This window comes from Emys orbicularis, chromosome 13 (assembly GCF_028017835.1).
Source record: "Emys orbicularis isolate rEmyOrb1 chromosome 13, rEmyOrb1.hap1, whole genome shotgun sequence".
Classification (NCBI taxonomy): Eukaryota; Metazoa; Chordata; order Testudines; family Emydidae; genus Emys; species Emys orbicularis.
In genome coordinates, this window is record NC_088695.1 from 9,937,086 (window position 1) to 9,959,358 (window position 22,273).

The 22,273-nt window shown below is 51.5% G+C and overlaps 2 protein-coding genes across 3 annotated transcripts in view; one reads left to right on the forward strand and one right to left on the reverse strand.

Annotated features, from left to right (window-relative positions):
* The window catches only part of LOC135887969 (E3 ubiquitin-protein ligase TRIM39-like), a 429,124-nt gene that overhangs the window by 179,202 nt on the left and 227,649 nt on the right, over positions 1-22,273 (reverse strand). The window lies entirely within an intron of this gene.
* LOC135887981 (zinc finger protein RFP-like) lies at positions 2,471-10,513 on the forward strand. The gene is made up of 7 exons (XM_065415788.1): positions 2,471-2,902; positions 4,907-5,002; positions 5,588-5,818; positions 6,532-6,554; positions 7,285-7,400; positions 8,776-8,835; positions 9,996-10,513. Exons 1-7 carry the CDS (start codon positions 2,486-2,488, stop codon positions 10,511-10,513), a joined length of 1,461 nt encoding a protein of 486 aa, XP_065271860.1. The 5' UTR covers positions 2,471-2,485.

The window sequence follows — 22,273 nt, forward strand, 5'->3', positions numbered from 1 at the left end:
CCCTCCTTCTCAATGGAAAGACACCAGGTTAAAGATGGATTTCAGTTCAGGTGACATGATCACATGTCACTGCAAGACTTCATTACCCACTTGCCAGCACACACATAAACAGGAAGACTTACAGGTAAAACAGCCATCTGCAGTCAATTGTCCTGGTTAATGGGAGTCATCAAGATTCCAAACCACCATTAATGGCCCACACTTTGCATAATTACAATAGGCCCTCAGAGTTATATTTCATATTTCTAGTTTCAGATACAAGAGTGGTACATTTATACAAATAGGATGATCACGCTCCGTAGATTATAAGCTTTGTAATGATACCTTACAAGAGACCTTTTGCATGAAGCATATTTCAGTTACATTATATTCACTCATTAGCATATTTTTATAAAACCATATAGACTGCAACGTCACACCCTCCTTCTGGACTTACTACCAGAGACTTGGACACAGACCATGGCGGAGGCAGTATACCTAAAAATCGGTTTTGGGCTCCCCTATGGGGCAGATACTCCTGTGTCCCCCAAAAGGGAAAGAGATCCTGATCCAGAAAGAGATCCTGGCCAGCAAAACCACCCCCCTTTCACTCAGATTGGGTTTGCTTCCAGCTAGAGTCCTTGGGGTTTGTTCCCACCGCAGCAGTCACCAGGACCCCAACTTCCAGCTCCAGGACACATGTCTCTGTGCACCTCTTCCACTCCATTACAGCCAGTTCATGCTTTTGGGTCTTAATTGCTTTGTCTTTTAAGTCCAGGGTTCACTGGTGGGCAGCCTTTTCTTTTTCCAGGGCAGCCTTTTCCTGGGCAAATTGCACATCAATTTCTATTTGTCTTCCCTTGAGACTGTCACTTCAGAAAAGGCACCCCTCCACTCCTGTCTTGCTAAGTTAGACACTCCAGTCAGCTTCAGCACAGACACAGAGGTTGGGCCACACCCGTCTGCAGTTCACTGAAACTGAGATGCACTCAGTTCAGGGGCTTCTTAGTTAACAGAGACTTTCCCAGTGCCCAGTGTTCGGCCTTTCTGGACAATTTGCAACTTGTATAGTTCTAGCTTCTTCTGATCTTCAATCTTATTTATTTTGCTTCCTTTTCTGTCCCTACTTCCCTTACCCAAAATAAGCAAACAGAAAATAACAAACCAGTAACCACTTTGTCTGTTCTTCAGCCACCACACTTAAAACTCACTTAGAATTACTACCAGTACCTCAAAACAATCAGCTGTGCACAGATCCTGCCGACTACGCCACTGTGATGGGTTGGATCACAGACCCCCTTGGGAACTGCCAACTGATGTGCGAAGCCTACTTCTATCCCTGCCTTCCCTGCCAAGTCAGGACTTCAGACCCTGGGTCTGTGTTGGATCAGATGGGAGTGTCTGGCTCAGCAAGACAGGGTGCTGGAGTCCTAAGCTGGCAGGGAAGGCAGGGTTAGAAGTAGTCTTGGCACATCAGGTGGCAGCTCCCAAGGGGGTTTCTGTGATCCAACCCATCACAATCCCCTCCTGCACCCGGAATGGACAGGTGGCCTGAGAGCTCTCTCTTTATCCCACACCATGTACCCTGCAGGCCCCTAGTACAAGCTCCTCTCGCTCCTGCTGCCCTCAGCCATTGGACCCCAGCCCATAGCTTGTGGGGAGGAGCTTGGTCTCTGTACACCATTGAGTCCCTGGTCGCTCTGTTGGGACTGACAAAAAGGGAGAAAATCGGTGCAGACCTTGCTGGGTGTGGTTGCGTGAAAGGGGAGTCACCTGCCCCACTAGGGCTAAGGCTGAGATTCCAGCATATTCCACGCTGGCCACTGAACCACCATCAGATGGACTTTCAGCCTCTGTGCCTATGGTCGGGGGGAGGAATTGGATTATTGCCCTCAGGGAGCTGCTGAGGGATGGAGAAAATTTACATGCTCACAGACAAAATTAACGGTTATAAAGCTTTAACTTTTTGAATCTCAGTGTCCAGTGTCATTAAATAGTTATTGGCTGACCAAAATATTGTCTGATCCCTCCTGATTTCCCACAGCTGTGAATATTTAAATTGATAACAATTGGAATGAAATGCTGAAACCCAGATTTTTGTGCAACTGTGAAAGTTTAAATCAATAAATATAAAAATGGATTAAAATAAACAATAGCTGTCAAAATTATATATCATAAAAAACGAATTCTGCCAAGTCTGACTATCACTCCTTAGACACACAGGCCCTGCTCCTACAGGTTCATCCTCACAGGGGGGTGCTGATGTCCATGTGAAGCCCCAGTTACCCTCGACACCAGCACAGGGGCTGATTGCAGGACCAGAGCCTTAGTGGTACATTTTTCACCAAAGCCTCCAGGGATGTAAAGTTACGGGTGGGCCCCTTCCAATTCAGCAAACAGCATGAGTCAGTTCCGGGAAGGGAAATACCCCGTTGCTGCTGCAGGCGGGGCATAGTGTGAACTCAGGAAATTGAAACTTAACCTGTTACTCTGCCCAGAGGGAGCCATGGCTGCAGAGACCCCTTTGGAAAGTCTCCAGGAGGAAGCTACATGTCCCGTCTGTCTGGAGTATTTCACAGAACCTGTCACTCTGGAGTGTGGGCACAATTTCTGCCGAGCCTGCATCAGCCAATGCTGGGTGGGATCCGATACAGCCACCTCCTGCCCTCAGTGCAGAGAAATTGTGCAACAGAGAAACCTCAGGCCCAACAGGCAGCTGGCAAATGTCGTAGAAATAGCCAAACGGCTGAGTTTACAGGCAACAAAGGGAACAGGAGGGGACGGGGTCTGTGGGGAACACCAGGAGGCTTTGAAACTGTTCTGTGAAGAGGATGAAACCCCCATCTGTGTGATCTGCAGAGAGTCCCGGGCTCACCGCGCTCACACGGTGGTTCCCATACAGGAAGCCGCCCAGGAGTACAAGGTACAGAGTTGCTCTCCAGTCTAATGGGTAATAACTTTGGATTTTAATTACAGGTTACTGGCATCACAAGTTGCCCGAGACAGGTGTAACTGTCATTCAGCTGTGTGTAGCCTTCATTGCTTGAAAGATGCTGTACAAATTAATGATACTCCAGCCTGGCAAGAATGACAAGAGATGAAGATTTTAAAATTGTCTGATGTGGGAAAGTTTTCTCTGAGCAACTGAATCCTTTTCAAACTCAGCTCCCACCAGTGAAATAAGGGAACTCTCTGCAGACTGGAAGTTATTAAATGACTAGAGAGGTTTTATTGACAAGAGCTGCAGGCCAGTCTATGGGAGTGTTGCCTTCAGACTGGAGAAGGGGGAGTTACAAGCTGTGGCTATTATTGCTGATTGTATCACAGTTTATTATTGTTATTTGCATCCCAGCAGCCCCTACACACCCCAGATGAGATCTGACCTCGATTGTAGGGGGCCCTGCACAAAACCCAGTGAGGGACAATCCCTGCCCTGAGCCATTCACAGTCTAACTGGACAAGAGGGACAAAAGGTAGAAGGGGAAACTGAAGCACAGAGAGGGGAAGTGACTTGTCCAAGGTCACTCAGTAGGTCAGTGGCAGAGATGGGTATAAACCCACACTTTTCCAAGGCCATGCCAGTGCCCTAACCACTAGGCTACGCTGCCTCCATCAGCAGCACTGAGCAGTGATGAAGTGCAGACAGTAGGAGGAAAAGACTCCTTGATACAGGCCCTAGGCCCAGCAGGGAGACAAGGTTTCCCACTGAGATTCTGAACTCCTGTGTTGCTCCATGAAGGGTTAAACTCAGATGCTGCCGGCCTGCACTAGAGGACATCATGGGGCTAAACGCTGTGTGAACCCCAAGCACCTTGAGTCCACACACAAAAGGGCTCCAGACAGCACAGGTCCATGCCAAGTACCACTGGGATTACATTGGATTGTAGCAAAACTAACCACAGGCTGGAGCTGACTGGTGCCAGTCTGACCTGTTCTAGTGTGTACGTGGGCAAGGAGCAGCCTAAGTGGTTCCATTAGTCCCACCATGCAGCCTTTTGAAATCTCCCAGAATGCACTGCTTCTGGGATCCTTACCAGGGAATGGGACAGTGGGGACCTACCCAGAGTGCATTGCCACTGAAAAGGTTTAGGACAGTACTGAGGCAAACCCCAACCGTTCTTTATACAAATCTGCCTGTCTAATTAGGGAGGCCACTGAGGCATCCCCAGAATATAGGACATCCCCACGCCTGCCTGCATGGGCCCTCCCACACCTGAATCAGTCAGCCTGTGTGGGCCCACCACCACCTTTGTCAGCACGCCCCCACCTGCATCATTCTGCATGGAAGTGCCACCCCCACCCCTGCCCCCGCCCTCACTGGTATCCTCCTGCGTCCTCAGTCTCCTCCTCTCTCTTTTTCATTGGACAAACCCATGTCCAGTGCTGGGTCCCTACCGGACAGGGATAGTTCTCCACAAAACTGGGATTGCGCAGCTTCAAATCAGACGAATGGCCTCCCGACGTCTCATGGGGTTTGACCTGGTGCTTAAACCAGCTCTGCCCAACCATTGCAGTCCCCAGGGCTTCAGGGCTGAAATCCCAGCCCATATTTAAACCCTGGTGGTTTCTGGGACTTGTATCACTTTGTTCATTAAACCTTCTCAAAAACAAGTTTATTGATTCACCCCCAAGTGACTTCAGTGTCCTGTTATGCGCTGAACCACTAATCAATTCACAAATACCAATAAAGTTTGGTTATAATTGAGATCTCTGTGTAATTACTAAAAAGACTGAACCTGAATTGGTAACAAGTCTGAATATGACACACTCCCAGTCTGCATTGATAAGGTTTCATCTCCTTGGTGGCCCTGATGTCACAAAGTGATTAGGACCAACAGTAATCTTGAGTTTGGGTAGGAAAACATCCAACTCCAAAGCCCTCTCAACCCTCAAAGTGAAACTTCCCGAATCCTTTTGGTTTCTTCAGGAAAATATTCAGGCCCATTTGAAGACTCTGCGGGAAGAGAGAGAAAAGCTGTGGGGATTTCATGTGACTGGAGAGGGGAAACGCCAGGAGTATCTGGTAGGTGCCTGTTGTTATTAACCAGCAGAGAGTGGCAGTGGGAGGTCTGTTTGGAGGCAGATTCCTGTGTGGCCTTGGTGAACATCGGCTTGTGTGTTTCTCCATGATCATAGATTGCTGGGGTTAGATTCATGTGTAGACAAGCCCTAAGCTTCCATTGCAGCTGATGAGTTAATGTCTAGCCCTTGTGGCTTTCCCAGAAATCCTCCCCAAGTGAACTGAATGTCACCCATGAAGTGCTGTCCACTTGTCTAGTCATTTTGTGCATTAACATGTTTGTTTCTTTTTTCTCCCCTGGTATCTCTGTCGGTGTAGTGCTGAGTCCTGCCTCCTGCTGCTCTGGGTCTGAATTCCCAGAGGCCATGAATAACATAATACGCTGACCATGACAGACATGGAAACCTCCCTTTCAGAGATATAGGGGCTGAAGGGGAAGTTGTGAGAGAATTCTCTCCCTAGGGTAAAGTCAAATGTCAGAAATCAGGATTTTCAACGAAGTTCTCCCTCCTGCACACTCAGCGCTCCATGAAAGGACCCCAGGTGCCATTCCTGTCCCTGACCAGCCCTTTCCCTATTTTCATACAGAAACAAATACAAACCGAGAGGCAGAAGATTGTGTCTGAATTTCAGCAACTGCGGCAGTTCCTGGAGGAACAAGAGCGACTCCTGCTGGCCCAGCTGGAGAAGCTGGACAAGGAGATTGTGAGGATCCAGAATGAAAATGTCAGTAAACTCTCCGAGCAGATTTCCCGTCTCAATGAGCTGATCAGTGAGATGGAGGGGAAGTGTCAGAAGCCAGCAAGTGAATTCCTGCAGGTGAGACTGAGGGAGAAACAGAGGCGCCGACTCCATGGGTGCTTAAATGCTAGAGCACAGATGGAAAAAAATTAGCAGATGCTTAGCACCCATCGGCAGCCAGCTCCCCCCACCCCCGCCACCCCTCAGTGCCTCCTGCCCGCTGGCAGCCCTGCTGATCAACTCCTCCCCCTCCTTCCCAGCGCTTCCCACCTGCCTCAATCAGCTGTTCCGCGGTGTGCAGGAGGTACTGGGAGGGAGGGGGAGGAGTGGGGAGGGGGTGCGCACGAGGGAGGGGGCAGAAAGAGGTGGGGTGGGGGCAGAGTGGGGGTGGGAAGAGCTGGGCAAGAGTGTGGCATTGGGGAAGGGGTGGAGTGAGGCTTGGGGTTGTGCACCCCCAGGGACAATTGGAAGCCGGCACCTGTGGTCAGAAATATACCAGATCCCCACACAGGGAAGGGAGGGCTCCTGAATCATAAGCACTGGGGGCCAGCGGTCAGATATCTCAGTGTAACTCGGCGTGTGCATTGCTGACATATGAATGACTATTATCTTTGCAGAGTTACAGACACATAGATATTAGAGGTGGAAAAGCATCATTAATTCAGGGAATCCATGGCCCTGGGGCCAGGGTAGGGGCTCTTTTCCCCATATTTGCAAAATGCCTACCATGGGATCTCTTGTGTGCGTCAGATGGGTCTAAGATTCTTTCTCTCTCTCTCTCTCCCCTCTAGGATGTCAGAAGCACCTTGAGCAGGTACGTGGCTCTCTCACTCCCCCTCACACTTCACAACGCTTGGAAAGAGCTTGATGGTGATGTTAGCACCACGTCTCCCCAGGGCTCTACAGCAAAATGTGTGGGGAAGGTCACATTCTGGATAAAAATCTCTCTGATCAGCTTCATCCTGAGGTTCTCACCCTTGCACAGAAGACTCTGAAATTATCCATTCAGTGGGAAGGACTGACCTAAAGTATTTCCCAGAGATGTCACATCCCTGGGGGACTGGCTGCCTCAGGATAGTGAGGATGGAATATGGGCCTGTCACTGCTGCGGCTCTGGTTACCATTCAGCCCAGGGCAGCAGAGGTCAAGAGTCTTTCCCACCTGAGGACTGTTTGGAGCCCTGTGTGGAATGAGCTGGGGAGGGGGGAGTTGGTGTCTCAGTCTAGTTCCTAGTGGTCAGATTTCTACAGCACTTCACCTGGGAACCTCCTGTCCCCCAGAGCATGGAGGCCAAGGAGTGAATTGGCCATGGAGACTCAATTCCCCTTTTGTCCCCAGAGCTGATATCTCCAGGCCACATTTGAAGAACATTCATGGGACCTTTGGGGGAAGGTTGCACGGCCATGGGCTGTGTCTCACCTGCTCTGAGGCTGGGAGAAGTAGAGGAATTCTAACTCCAGGCCCATTAGAGCAGTGACTTGTTAGTAAGCACTTATAATGAGTCACTAAATGAAATATAATCACGTGAAATTGTTTCTCTCCAGATGGGAGAAGGGGAAGTTCCAGCCGCCAGAGGAGATTTCTCCTGAACTGGAAGAGCGAGTCAGTGGTTTCTCCCAGAAAACTATTGCGCTATTGGAGGCTCTGAGGAAGTTCAAAGGTACCTAGAAGGGATCTAGGAGGGGAAATTGGGATCAGTGTCTGAGACGGTGGGAAGAGAATGGCGCTGGTCAGTTGGTTCATAATTAGATTATGCTTCTATTTCATTGTTGGATGAGAATGCCACACACTTAGAGTCCAAGACACTCAGATTGATTAATTCAACCCCTTATTTGTTCCAAAAGCATGTCTTGCTATTACAATTACTATGAAAGTAAGAAATGACTGACATACTGAAAGAAATACTGTTCATCTACCTTCTCCAGGGGAATAGGCAGGTCATGATGCATTTTTCCTATGCTCCGACTATCCCTTACAATGTATGACATATTATACACATCCAGATTATATATTTATTAGTTCTTTTCCAATCACCTTTGTGTGTTATGCATTGTAAGTATCTTGTATAACTCATACATTACTCATGCATGAACGTTCTAATTGGCAGGACTTTTGCTGGTCAAGCTATTTTCAAGTTATTCTCTTTTCTGATTCGTTCATTACCAGTCATTACACACTGATGTGCACGGGTCACTTTGACCCTTTTCTCCACATGGGATTTTTTTGACTTTGCTAACTGCTCCTTGACAGCACATTCTGGGTGTCTGTTGTCTTTAAGCACATTGTGTGGTCAAAACAACTCTTTTTCCTAAATAGCAACTTATGAACACACCACTTAATAACAAGGTCACTTAAGGCAACATTTCCCTTATGTCAAATACGATGATTTCTGAACATCTTATTTCATCATATAAAAGAAAAGGTTCTACCAATCACAAAGGATCGGACACATTACCTCCCAGGTTAGCGAATGTTTCAGATCTTACCCAAATACACGTTACAGCCATTTCTTATTAACTAAACTAAAGTTTATTAAAAAACAAAAGAGAGAGAGTATTGTTAGAAGATCAATATACATACAGAAATGAGCTTGATTCATTGAGGTCCAGATTCATAGCAGAGATGGTGAGCGTTCTAGTTGTAAAGAGTTCTTTCAGAAATAGTTCATAGTCCACTGTCCAATATCACCTTCAGAGCGTACCAGCATAACTGGGACCTCAGTCTTGCGACTCAAACTTCCCCTGATGAAGCCTAAGCAGCTCTGAGATGACAGAATCAGGACCCAAGGATCTTTTATACAATTTCATGTCTTTTGACAAGTTGGGAGTTCAAAAGGATGTTGGTTCCATTGCTGGGAGATGCCTGAATGAGAGAAGAAAGAGAAGGTTTCAGACCTTTTTTACATTAAATACCTGAGTGTGTCTCTGTCTGTTTCTGTGTCGTGATGAAAACACAGATCTAGGAGTTAAGAGTGGTGATGCTGTTATAAATATGAAAGCCGGAAAACTCACCTCTCTTATCCTTTCCCCCTCCAGACACTCTGCCATCTGCACTGGAAAGAAAAAGAGGGCAACCACTAGGCACGCACAGACAGGGTGAGATTGCAGCCGCTTCCTGGCATTGGCCCCAGAGTGGCTCCACCCCTGCTCCACTTCCTCCAGGGCCCTGCCCCCTGGCCAGGCCAGAAGCCAGAGCCGGGGTCTCACCCAGGGAACCCAAGCGGCACTGGCGAGTCCTGCACCCTCCACCTGCCCTGGGGTGGTGCACTATGGGGAGCGGGGACATGGGCAGGGGGCTGCTCACAGGCCCCCCAGAAACCCACCCAGGGCAGGTGGAGGGTCAGGAGATCTCCCCAGCAGCCAAGGCTCCCAGCCTGGCCAGGGGTCAGGGGCTCAGCAGGAAGAGGAGGAGGGGGCAGGGCCATGGAGTGGGCGGGGCCACCAGTGGTGGGACCTCGTGCCCCACCCCCAACTTCTATCAAGGGTCCGGAACTCCTGGGGAGATCCCAAGCTGACATCACACAAACAATCCTGACACCAACCTTAGTGCTGAGTTCATGGCCATGCTGATGAACAGAAACACTCACTGAGCAGCACCAGAACAGAGCTCTCTGCCTTGAGGGCTGACCCATCCCTCTGCTTCACCCTGGTGCAGGGAGTCTCCCCTTCACTCTTCTCCAACATCCTGCCTTTCCTGTGGGCACGGCTGGGCTCTCCCATTAGAGCTGCTCACTGCTTCATGGACTGGGGAGCTGTTCTCCCTCTGATGCTGCCAGCTCCTCCCTTCTCTCTAGGCTGGGGATGGGGCTACCCCACCTAATGCCACCTCCTACTCTCTGGTTGTAAGCATCTCTTCCCCAATGCTGTATCTTCCTCTCTGTTCCCCTGCCTGGGACTGGATGCTGCCTTTAAGGGACAGAGTTTCCCTCGGGGGTATAGAGCTGGTAACTGACTCCTCTGTCTGTTCCCTCCTCAATAAAAGCTTCTGACACCTTCCTGGTTGTGTCTCTGCTGCTGGGAATGGAGCAGCCCCAGCAGAGGGAGCAGGGAGCTGAAGCTTCTGGAAGCAAATGAGAAACACACTGAGGAACTGCAGTGACATCTCTGCTCAGTCTCAGGCGCCCAATACAGAGGCAGCTCCCTGGGATCCAGAAGTGTCCCAGCCAAGACAGGGCTGCTGGGGAGTGTGAGAAATGTTCCCAGCCTCCCCCAGGGCTGAGCTCTGCCCCTAACACTCTGATTCTCTCTCTCCCCAGCGAATGTGACTCTGGATCCAGACACAGTTTATCCCCAACTCGTCCTGTCTGAAGATCGGAAAAGTGTGAGATGGGGACACACACGGCAGGATCTGCCCAACAACCCTGAGAGATTTGACACTGTGTTCTGTGTGCTGGGCTGTGAGGGATTCACCTCGGGGAGACATTGCTGGGAGGTGGAGGTTGGGGATAGGCGATTCTGGGCTGTGGGGGTGGCCAGAGAGTCTGTGAGGAGGAAGGGACGGATCAGCCATAACCCTGAGGGGGGGATCTGGGCTGTGGAGTGCTGGTGGGGGGGTCGGTTCCAGGCTCTCACCTCCCCTGTGACCCCCCTGCCCCAGCGCCGGATCCCCAGCAGGATCCGGGTTTGTCTGGACTGTGACCGGGGGCAGGTGACATTTGTCAATGCTGGTGACGAGGCCCCGATCTTCACTTTCCCGCTGGGCTCCGTCCCTGGGGAGAGAATCCGACCCTGGTTCTGGGTGTGGCTGGGATCCCAGCTCAGACTGTGTCCCTGAGATGGGGGAGCGGGGGAATATCTCACTAGGAGCCCTAAAATCAGCCTATCTAGCCTCGCACCCCTTTGTCTCTATGGCTCCTTCCTGTGGACTTTGTATCATCCCGTCTCTGTGACCCTGGAGGTTGCTTCCGGTCTCAATTCTGTGCAGCCTCTGGACTGTCAAACCATAGAGAGCATTGAGTGAGTGAGGAAAAGAAGCCAATCTCATCACTGCCCCAGGCATTGTGCAGCCTCTTTGCCACTGTCCTCTATGAGCCAGGAAGACTCTGGGGATCCTGGCTCAGCTAGTGTCACTGAGACATGGGGGGGAACAGCCCACTGGGAATGGAAAAATGGGTTTCTCTAGCCAAATAATCCTAGCCCCTATGGCCTGGAGGACTCCTGTCTACCCAAACCTCTGGCCTCTTAGCTCTATGACCCCTGGAAGCTCCTTCCCCCTCCCTCTCAGCAGCACCAGGATGGGAGGGGGTGGGTGAAGATCTTCTGGAGGTGCAGGAGGGGAAAGGGGGCCCTGAGGGGTAGATGTGGGGGCTGCGGGGTCACAATTGGTGGAGGGACTGGGGGCAGAAGTGATGTGATGTTGTGGGGCAGAATTAATGTGGGGCTGGGGACAGGCATATGTGGGGTGGCAGGGACACAGAATTAATTAATTGGGATTTGGCATTTTGGGAAGAAGCTGGAAGCTCTGCAACAGCCAGAAGCTTGGGAGAGGGAGACCCGGGGACTGGGGAGTGTGCATTCATCCCAACATCCAGTAGAAATGAGTGACTAGCATAGACACGTCCTACATCGATAGAAGGGGCTTTACAATCAATGCAGTAAATCCACCTCTAGGAGAGGCAGTACCTAGGGCAACAAAGAATTCTTCCCTTGACCTATCTGCGTCTACATCGGGGTTAGATCAACCCAACTACATCACACAGGGTGTGAACGTTTTCACAGCTCTGAGCGATGTTGCTAGGCTGAGTTTTAGGTGTAGACCAGGTCTCCGGAAGAATAATGGTATATCTACGCTACAGTCGCTCCTACAGCAGAGCTACAGCACTACAGCTGTGTTGCTGAAGTGTCATAGTGTAGATGCATCCTGCATTGATGGAATTGTTTTTTCCCCCCCATTGTTCTAGTTTATCCCCCTTTCTGAGAAGCTGTAGCCAGGTCACCAACAGAATTCCATTGTCTGCACCGGGGGTTAGGTCAATCTAGTTGCAGCACTCAGAGCACACAATGTTTCACAGCCCTGAATAATGTCACCAGGTTGACCTAAGTGTTAAGTGTAGAGCAGGCCTAAGAGCAGTTTCCCTGGAGCTAGCTGAAAACACAGGGGCTGAGGGATTGGCTGGCAGCTTGGTGTGTGAGAGACAGAAAGCCAAGAGAACCAGTTGTGAGTATGATCCCAGCAGGAAACGGAGAGACAGAGCTGGCTTCAGGCCCAGGGTTCCCTGGAAAGGCAGACGTGGAGTTCTGAGTAAGGAAACTGCCGGCTGCTGTTTGTTTGTACCGTGTTCAGGGCACAGGAATGTGTGGACATTATTCGTAAATAATAAAGATTGCACCAAAGAAATACCTGACTCCTATAATCAATTTCTTCTGCCAATGGAAGAACCTAGCAAGGCCCCAAACACTGGCTAACTGCTGAGGTCAAAGGAGCAATGGTACAACCCGAGTCAGAATCTAGATGTGTGGAGGCAAATGTGTTGGTGGGAAACATTTGCAGGGAGCTCCAGCAGCAAAGAGCCTGTGCAGAGTAGCAGATTGCTGCTAATTCTGGACTTGAGCATGTCCAGCTTTGTGGGCCGAGCAGTCCCCATTGTCCCTTGTCTCAGGCCTGACACTCCTCTGCCCAGAGTCAGACAAAACCAAAACATGGATCCCTGGCTTGTATTTCCCCCCAGCAGACCCAGTCAACACAGTGATAATGAACTCAGTATTGGCCCAAGGAGAAAAAATGACAGGAAGAGACTGGGGCAGCTGGAACAGGGTGGAGGATTGGGGTGGGGAACGGGTAGGATTGTTACTTTCCCTTTTGTGTTTGGAGTTTTACAAAATTAAAACCTAAAATCTTCTTTCTAGCTCTTAGCTCATGTTTTGAAGGGGCTGGGCTGTAACCTTTAGACTGTGATGACATAAATCTTAGAAGATTTACCATAAAATCACCCTTCAGCTCAAGAGTTGCTCTGGGTTAATGAGTTGCTGCCATTTTCATGCCTTGTCACTAGGACACACCAGCTGCCTCTGACCTTAACCCAGGGAGCCCCTCTAGCCTAGCTGGTCCCAGTCGGGTGGTTAGATGTTCAGCAAGACACAGTGAAGCCAAGGATCCTCTACACACACACTGTCACTGAAATAACTCAATGGGGGTTTAGTTCCCACCTATAGTCAGGGCCGGCTCCAGGCACCAGGCAACCAAGCACGTGCTTGGGGCGGCACCTGGTAAGGGGCAGCCAATCTTGGGGTGGCGGGGGGCAGCGCAACGCAGCGCTCGGCGGGGGGGGGGTTCCGGCGGTGCAGCGCTCGGCAGAGGGTGTTCGGCAGTGTGGCACTCCGCGGGGAGGGGTTCGGCAGCGCGGTGCTCCGCGGGGGGTGTTTGGCGGCGCGGTGCTCCGCGGGGGGCGGGGGGTGTTTGGTGGTGTGGCGCTCAGCGGGGGATGTTTGGCGGCGCGGTGCTCCGTGGGGTGTTCGGCGGCACGGCGCTGAGTGGGGGGTGTTTGGTGGTGCTCGCGTGGGGGGGCTTCAGCAGTGCAGCGCTCCGCGGGGGGCGGGGGTTTCGGTGGCGCGGTGCTCCACGGGGGGCGGGGGTGTTCGGCAGCTCAGCGGGGGGCGTTCGGCAGTGCGGCGGGGGGGGTGGGGGCTGTTCGGCGGCGCGGCGCTTGGCGGGGGTGTTTGGCAGCGCAGCGCTCGGCGGGGGGCGAGGGGTGTTCGGCAGCACGGCGGGGGGCGGGGGCTGTTTGGCAGCGCGGCGCTTGGCAGGGGGTGTTCAGCAGCGCTCCGCTCGGCGGGGGATGTTCGGCGGCACTCTGCATGGGGGGAGTTTCAGTAGCGCGGCGGGGGGTGTTCGGCAGCGTGGTGGGAGGCGGTGGTTGTTCGGCGGCGCGGCGCTCGGAGTGGGGGGTTCGGTGGCACGGCACTCGGTGGGGGGGTGTTACGGCGGGGCGGCGCTTTTTTTTGCTGCTTGGGGCGGCAAAAAAGTTAGAGCCGGCCCTGCCTATAGTTCATAGATTCATAGATTCTAGGACTGGAAGGGACCTTGAGAGGTCATCGAGTCCAGTCCCCTGCCCTCATGGCAGGACCAAATACTGTCTAGACCATCCCTGATAGACATTTATCTAACCTACTCTTAAATATCTCCAGAGATGGAGATTCCACAACCTCCCTAGTCAGTTTATTCCAGTGTTTAACCACCCTGACAGTTAGGAACTTTTTCCTAATGTCCAACCTAAACTGCCCTTGCTGCAGTGTAAGACCATTGCTTCTTGTTCTATCTGTAAGGGGATTGTTGCCCCCTTACTAACGTTCAATGGGGGTCTTTTGGTTGGTTAGCTCCCAGCACTGAAAGAATGGGAAGAGGCCAATGCTCCAGGTCAGCCTCAACCTCTGAGCCTGATTGACAGGGCGGGCAGGCTAATCAGGGAGTCAGGAGGCCAGGGGGGTCCCGTCCTCCGTGTGAGCTGGAATGGCCTGGGTCAGACAGAGCGGGGCCGAGCTAAGGAGAAAGCAGGGGCCCAAGCTGAGCTGGGGAGCAGAACCGTGCCAGATCCAGAGGGGCCAGAAAAGCAGCTCAGGAAGCAGGTCAGAGTTGGCAGCAGAGTCACAGAAGCAGCCCAGGGAGAGCAGATCCTGTGCTGGGAGCAGAGCTGCAGCCAAAGAGCCAGGTGTGGTGAGCAACTGGGGCCAGCCAAGGGGGGACCTTGGGCAAAGGGCCCAGCACAGAAAGACACCCCCAGACAAGGGCCCTTGCAGGCCAGACCGGGAGGGGGATCTTAACCTGACGGGGGGCTGACGCTGGGAAGAAGGGTCCCACCACCCAAAGCCCGGAGGTGTGTGGCCACCACCATTGCAAGTGTCCAACCCGCAGCATCCCTGCAGCACAGCCAGGGCCTGAGACGGAGACCTGGGACCTACAAGGAAAAGGAACAGACTGTGACGTGCCCTGACATTCCAGAGACACTGTTTGTGATGTTCCCTGCCACAGAGCAGTGTGATGTGTTTTCCTTTCACTTTTCCTATTTTTCCTTATTATTTTCTTTAAATTAATTGTTAATTAAACAACTTGTATTTGTTTTAAATTGTATGAAATGATCAGTGGGTCAGGGAGGTGCCCAGTGCAGAGAGAGTACCCCAGAGTGGGGACACCCTAGCCCCTGTCCTGGGTGACCACAGCAGGGTTGGGGGTCAAGCCCCCCAGGAATCCTGGGCCCAGCCTTGTTGGGGTTACGAGGACTCTGCCAGACAGGAGAGTGGAAGGGGAATCTTCAAGGGCAGGGAGGCCTCTGGGTAGAGGAAGTGGGAGCGAGGACTCAGATCCTTTCGCTAGCCCACTTCACCGGGGTAGTGCAGAAGCCAGGAAAGTTCCCCACAATAGCGGGACCATTTACATATCCTTAGAGGCTAAGATGAACAAGTTTTCTCCCTCCTCCTTATGACACCTGAAAACTGCTATCATGTGTTAGGGGGCTTATTCCTTCACCCTCTCACTTCCCTGGTCCTTCTTGCATGAACAGAGAGCAACAATACCCGAAGTCCGAAGGTGCAAACAATTCGATGTTTATTGGGGTGAACTTCCAGAAAGCATGATTCCAGTTTCCTTCCTCAGTGTCCCCCTTCCCAGCTCTGACACCACAGAGCCTTGCCTGTGTCCCTGTTCCTGTTCCCATTCCCCCCTTAGCAAAACATGATTCCAATTCCCCCAGTCCCTGTTCCCATTCCCCCCTTACTTCCTGATTGACTGCAGACTATATAGTAAAATTTGAGTTCTGCTTAGCTATACCTTAACCAATCATTTTACTGAAATTTAACTTACCAATCCTAACATATTGTAACATGGTTATTTAACCAATTATATCCCACCACCTTATTTGGTTTACACCCAACAAAATTAATTATACAGCAGACCGAAACAATCACAGAACCAGACAGAGATTATACAGACAAACAATAGGGAAGTGGAGACTACAGTGATAGAACAATACAGAAATGAGGATTTCACATCCCAGCTATTGATAAGTGAGTTTTTGCCAGACAGGATGCTATCAAACTAAGTTTCCTTTTACATCTTCTAGGCTCTTCCTTTTCTCTGGAGGTGATAGGAATATCAGGACAGGATTGTATTCCTAATAGCCCAATAGCACCTTATTTCAACGTGACTAGTTTGGAATGTGAGGATGTGACCATACACTTTCCAGTTTATGGCTGGCGTCTGCTGCTTAGCCGAAGGCCTTAGCCTAAGAACAGGGCCTCAGATTGTCACGGTAAGAGAAGGCCCTTACACCGGCAGACAGTGATTTTGATTCTTTCTTCTATAACTCTATAACTAGCTAAGTGATAAGAATACACCTAAATTCTTAAAGTATAGGCGTTTGCAGACAGGCCTGAATATCTATATCCTAACATCATGCCCCCTCTCAGTCTTCTCTTTTCCAAACTAAACAATCCCAATTCTTTCAGCCTTCCTTCATAGGTCATGTTCTCTAGACCTTTAATCATTCTTGTTGCTTGTCTCTGGACCCTCTCCAATTTCTCCACATCTTTCTTGAAATGCGGTGCCCAGAACTGGACACAATACTCCAGTTGAGGCCTAACCAGCACAGAGTAGAGCGGAAGAATGACTTCTCGTGTCTTGCTCACAACATACCTGTTTGTGTGTCTGTTTGCACTGTTGTTTCAGTGCAAGTCTGTGTGTGGCTGTGGATGCCCTCATTGTGTATTAATATAACCCTTCTGCCCGGTGGAGCTGGGAGCAACCAGGGCCGGGTTTAATATCTAGGGATTCCTCTTCAACAATACAACTCAGAACTGGCTCTAGCCCCCACCCAGTAACCTGCGAAAATTACACACCACCCCTGGGCGCCTCTGGGAGGCAATACTTCCCCTCTCGCAAGCACAGAGTCTGAATGTAGAAATGAAACTTTTATGAAAGGAGGGAAATCACAGGGCATTCATTTGGGAAAATGCTGCAAGCTGGATTAATAAACATAAAACCATGAGCAAAACCACCACCCTGGAGTACTTTGGGCAGTGACCTTTTGTCTCAGGCTCTTTAGTCAAGCAATCAAAAGTTCCTTTAACGTACCCGTCCCTTCTCTCTCTGCCGCACACACAGTGAAGACCCAGAATTTAGAGGTGCATCTGCAGAGTTCACCTCTCCCCCTGGTGGTGGGTGTGGGGGGTGCATCTTGCTTGCTCCACTGTCCAGGTATTTGCTCTGGCACTGGCTGCCTTGCCAGCCACTCACAGCTCTACTTACCACTGCACCAGCTGCTCACCCAGTTATTAGCTCACCGCCCCACACTCTCTAGAACATCTTCAAGTCATACCACTTAGTACAGCTCTCAGTGATTTCTGCTGTTATTGGGGGAAACTCACTGGTAGCACAGACAGGGCAGTCTATTGTATCAGAGAAACTCTCCCAAAGCAGATCTAATGCTTAAACCTGATAATCAGTTATTTCAGCTCTGTTGGTACATAACAAGACTCCCCATTGAATCTTAAACATCTCTGTGATTACACAGTGGACACAGAAAGGATCAGATCACATCCAGGGCTTCAACCATCTAGTACAGATATCTCACCGCCCCCTCACACCTCCACTAGTCTTTGGAACCCATGTCCCCTGCATAGCGAGTGCAGTTTAGTTGAGGGTGAGTCCCTCAATGAGGGTATGCCAAGCACAGTTCTGCTGCCCTTCATTCACACAACAAGAAGAACAAACCTTTAGTACCTGCCCCACTAACAAAGTGAGTGGTGATCCAACACCAGCCAAAAGTGAGCATTTTGGCAAAGCAGACCCATCATGCTGAGCACCCAGGCAGGGTGGGTGTGCCCATGCAAACAAGGGTAGTTCCTGAAGTCCTCTTCCCCAGCTCATCAGTAGGTGTCAGGGGAGAGCTCATTCAGACCCTACTTACATTAAGAATGTCCTAGTTCGATTGAGGGCACATCTACACAGTACCTGGGAGGTGTGATTACCAGCTCGGGTACATGTAAACATGCTGATACTGCTGGAGTGAGCACACTACCAATAGCAGTGAGGCCGTGGCAGCAAAGGGACGGCTTGGACTAGCTGCTGGAGGGGAAGCAGCCCCAATGTCGCATGGAAGGGGACTCCCAGTGGTGCAGGGGGGCTGAAGCCAGCGCTCCAGGGCACAGGCTGGGGGAGGGGCTGACTTTAGGGTGGACAGGATGTGCTGTGCTGGAGCCCTATGTCCTGGCCCCAGGATGGGGGTGGATTTCACCTTCCCACCCCCTGGCACTTCATCTGCAGAGAACCCAGTTACTAGGATGCAGTGAATGGCACTTGGGGTGACTGACCAAGTCACTTAGCGATTGATCCAAAGGACTTTGATGTGGTTGGGAATCTTTCCACTGATTTCAAGGGGCCAGCCTACGAAAGAAGTTTATTAACACTCAGGTTATCGGCATCTTGGGGAACTGGCTAGTGAAGGTTTCTCAATAATTTTAAAATACAAATGACTAAGATCTATTGTCGTTTTAATTATCAGAGGGGTAGCCGTGTTAGTCTGAATCTGTAAAAAGCAACAGAGGGTCCTGTGGCACCTTTAAGACTAACAGAAGTATTGGGAGCATAAGCTTTCGTGGGTAAGAACCTCACTTCTTCAGATGCAAGAGAAGAAGTGAGGTTCTTACCCACGAAAGCTTATGCTCCCAATACTTCTGTTAGTCTTAAAGGTGCCACAGGACCCTCTGTTGTCGTTTTAATGATCATTTTGATTGTTAAACCCCCAGAGACCAACCAATCGCCATCTTCACTGACATGAGCTGTAAATACCTAAGGAAAACTGCACTGAGCACTTGTCCCTTTCCCTCGGCCCATAGTAACCAGACTGGGAAACAGGTACATACTTCAGGCCCAACCCTGAAAGGTGCTGAGTACCAACAACTCAGAATGAAGTCAGGGCCCAGCTCTGCTTCAGGCATTCTGAGAATTGTCTCACTGGAATCAATAGATGCAAATACCATAGACTGAGGCCATCATGCGCCTGGCTACTCCCCACTGCCCTTTGCTTCCAGTTCCCTGGAGTTTCTCCCAAGGTTTCTGTCTTTGACAGAGCTGCTGCTTTACAGTCGTAACCAGGATCCAAGATTTCCTGAACACCCCAGGCTGTACCAGGGGTTTTCTCAGGAAATGGGGGGCAAAATGTTGTTTTGCTTCTTCTTGTATTTCCAGAACTCATTGCTCTGCTCCAGAAAGGCAGGTGGAACCCTGTGGGTCTTTTTGTGGGGCTCCAAGGTGTCATCTCATACTCCTGTTTGTTCCATATGCCAACAGACTTCCAGTGTGTTTACTTGCAATGCTTACTTTTTTTGTGAAAGAGAGAGACACATTTAACTGCCTGTCCAGGTACATTGGCCAGCCTGTGACATGTTCCTTTACGGTCTGTCTGGGTGTTTACTGCATATAACCATGTAACTCAGGAACTGTTCATGGAGCTCTGGAGGGAGCTGGCTGGTCACGGTGCCCATCAGCCTTCAAACATGCGAAGATGTGGCACCAGCAAGAAATGTATGTGCTGAATAGCTGAAATGTGGAACAGCTGTGTTTGGTTGCACATTGCTCCATAACCTACAGATAAAAATGTTTATAAACTATAATCCTGCTTTAAAGTATTTTTTCCTTATTGTGTGAATTAAACAAACCATTAAAAAAAATAAAAAATAAAAATAAAACACATTGAACTACAAAGCTTTTCTCCCTGGCTCTGCTACATGATTTGAATCTTGTCTTTTCGGAGCCCCACCATACCAGCTCTGGGAATAATTGTTGTGCTGTGTGTAGACCAGCCAGTAGAGGGGATGTGACATGTGCTTTGCCAGTGGGTTACACAAGTATTTGCTAGTCATCATCAGTAGAACATTTGTGATCAGGACTCTGGGCTCCTATTGCTGGCTCTGCTGTAACGGTTAGAGACAGGTGACCTAATGAACAGATAGTTGACACTTTCAACCAAGGCAGTGGGGCTGAGTAGCTAAGACCTGGGCCTTCTATGTTGGAGACCCTGGTTCTATTCCCCATTTTGGCTTCAGTCACCTTTTGCAACTTCTCTGGTAAATTAGGAGTAGAATGGGTGGCAAAGGTGTTCAATACTAGACTGCCTGCTAGGGCTGGAAGGTCAAGTGAGAATTGTACTCATCCTCTGGCTTGTTTCACTTTACCCCAGCCCATGTTTTTTGACCTAGCTGTTGGAAAGTGTCCCCACTCCCCCATCCCGCTGTTCCGCTCAGCAGTCTGGGAACTGTCTCATTGGCACAGTCAGCTGCCTGCAAGTGACATGGGCTGAGGGATTCATCTCTCCAGCCTCCCCCTCACAGCTCCTGGAGGTCACTTCTGTTGGCCAAAAATAATGGCATGTCATCTGTGTTTGACTGATGACTACAGTTCTCAGGCAATACATTCACCAGCAAAAAACCCGCCGACAGTGAGAACCTCTGCTTGAGCACATCCACCAGAGCTGACAGCATCTGGCTGTCAAGAAGTAGCAAGACTGGTTGTAAGCAAGTTTACACCAGGTAACCAGTTTGCCTTACACAATGGTAACAATACATCTCATCACAGTCTGAGTAAAGACGTAACAATATTGTATCTTGTTGCTCATGAAGTAACCAGCTGCTTCCCCAGAGCATCTCCACCCAGCACACCTGTCCCATCGCAGTTGCAGCTCCTGTTCTGGGTCCAGGCGGCCACTCCCCAGATTCCCTATTGAATCTGATCTCAAATCCACTCTGCTGCAAAAGAGTCCTGGCTGCAGTGCCCAGCCACAGGAAACAGCAGCAGAATGAAGGCATGTGACTGATGGCTACAGATCTCCAGCCATGCATTCTCCAGCAAAACAGGAGCAGTGCCAGCCTCCCCCTGTAAGAAAATAATTTCAGCTCACACCATCCAGCTGCAAAAACGTAGGAATTCCCCAGTGCACTGCATTAAATAGCTGCAACATTGTATCCAGCGGTACCGCAGCCCCTGTAACCAGCTACATCCCTGGAAGCTCTCCCTTCTCACCACAGCTGGATTTCCATGTCTGGTCCCAGGTGGCTGCTCCCCAGACTCTCCCAGGCCCCCTCTGTCTGTCCCCAGATCCCCTCCTGCAGCCAGACTGGACAAAGTCGCCTGAGAGCCTTGGAGACAGGAGATCTCTGGTTAGCCCATCCCCTGCACAGCGCAGGAGCCCCAGCGCCAGCTCCCCTCACACCCGCTGCCATCTGCAGACAGGGCCGGCTCCAGGCACCAGGCAACCAAGCGGCACCTGGGGCGGCACCTGGAGGGGGGCGGCGCGGCGCTCGGGCCGCCGGGGGGAGAGCCGAGCCCCAGCCGGGGCTCGCCGCCCTCTCGCCGCCCTGCCCCCGGCGCTCTGGCCGCCGGGGGGAGAGCCGAGCCCCCGCCGGGGGGAGAGCCGAGCCCCCACCGGGGCTCGCCGCCCTGCCCCCGCCGGGGCTCGCCGCCCTGCCCCCGGCGCTCTGGCCGCCGGGGGGGGGGGAGAGCCGAGCCCCCGCCGGGGCTCACCACCCTCCTCCCAGGGCTCCGGCCGCCCTCCCCCCCGGCGCCCTGCCCCCGGCCGCCGGGGGGAGAGCGGAGCCCCCGCCGGGGCTCGCCACCCTCGCCCCGGGGCTCCGGCCGCCCTCCCCCCGGCGGGAGAGCGGAGCCCCCGCCGGGGCTCGCCGCCCCCCCCCCCCCCGACTCTGCCCCCCCCCACGGGGGGGGGGGCAGCGGAGGCTTTTTTGCCTGGGGCGGCAAAAAAGCCAGAGCCGGCCCTGTCTGCAGAGATCCAGGAGTCCCCGAGAGCTGGGGAGACTGTGTAGGGAAACAGAAGCAGTAGCCACTAGGCTAAGAAAAGGTGTGATGGCTGCTTTTTTGGCCAGCACACCCAGCACTGAACCAGGGACCCCTACAGCTCTCTGTTTATCCCACACCCTGTGCACTGCAGGACCCCAAGTGTGAGCTCCCCTCACGCCCACTGCCCTTGGCCATTGGGCCCCAGCCCTCACCTGGTCGGGAGGAGCTTGGTCTCCGTACACCACTTAGTCCCTGAGTCTTCTGGGGACTGAAAAAAAGGGAGAAAATCCATGCAGGCCTTGCTGGGTGTGGTTCTCTGAGATGGGGTCACCTGCACCACTAGGGCCAAGGCTGAGAACCCAGCACTTTGCACACTGGCCCCTGAGCTGCCATCAGATGGACTTTCAGCCTCTGTCCATGTGGTGGTGGGGGAGCCATTGGGTTAGTGCTCTGGGGGAGCTGCTTGGGGAGAGAGGAGATTTACCTGCTCACAGCCCCAATGGGCTGGTTTTACTTTATTTCCCCACCAGATAAGGAGCAGGGACTGGTAGAGATTGTGGGTGAGGGAGAAATGTTTGTCTCTCTTTCTCATCCCTTCCTCCAAAGGGATCTTAATGGGAACAGTGGATGCCCAGTAAAGAATCCTATCTAGGGAATGCAAACAGAACTGGGCGGAGATGGGGCTGTGGGCAGCTGGACCTAATAGCTGAGCACAGAAAGTGACTGGATATTCAGAGAGAACTTCAGCGTTTTACA

Coding starts and splice junctions, on each gene's coding strand:
- LOC135887981 (XM_065415788.1), top strand. CDS start 2,486: ATGGCTGCAGAGACCCCTTTGGAAAGTCTCCAGGAGGAAGCTACATGT. Junction 5,003..5,587: donor GGAAACGCCAGGAGTATCTG/GTAGGTGCCTGT, acceptor ATTTTCATACAG/AAACAAATACAAACCGAGAG. Junction 7,401..8,775: donor GGCTCTGAGGAAGTTCAAAG/GTACCTAGAAGG, acceptor TTCCCCCTCCAG/ACACTCTGCCATCTGCACTG.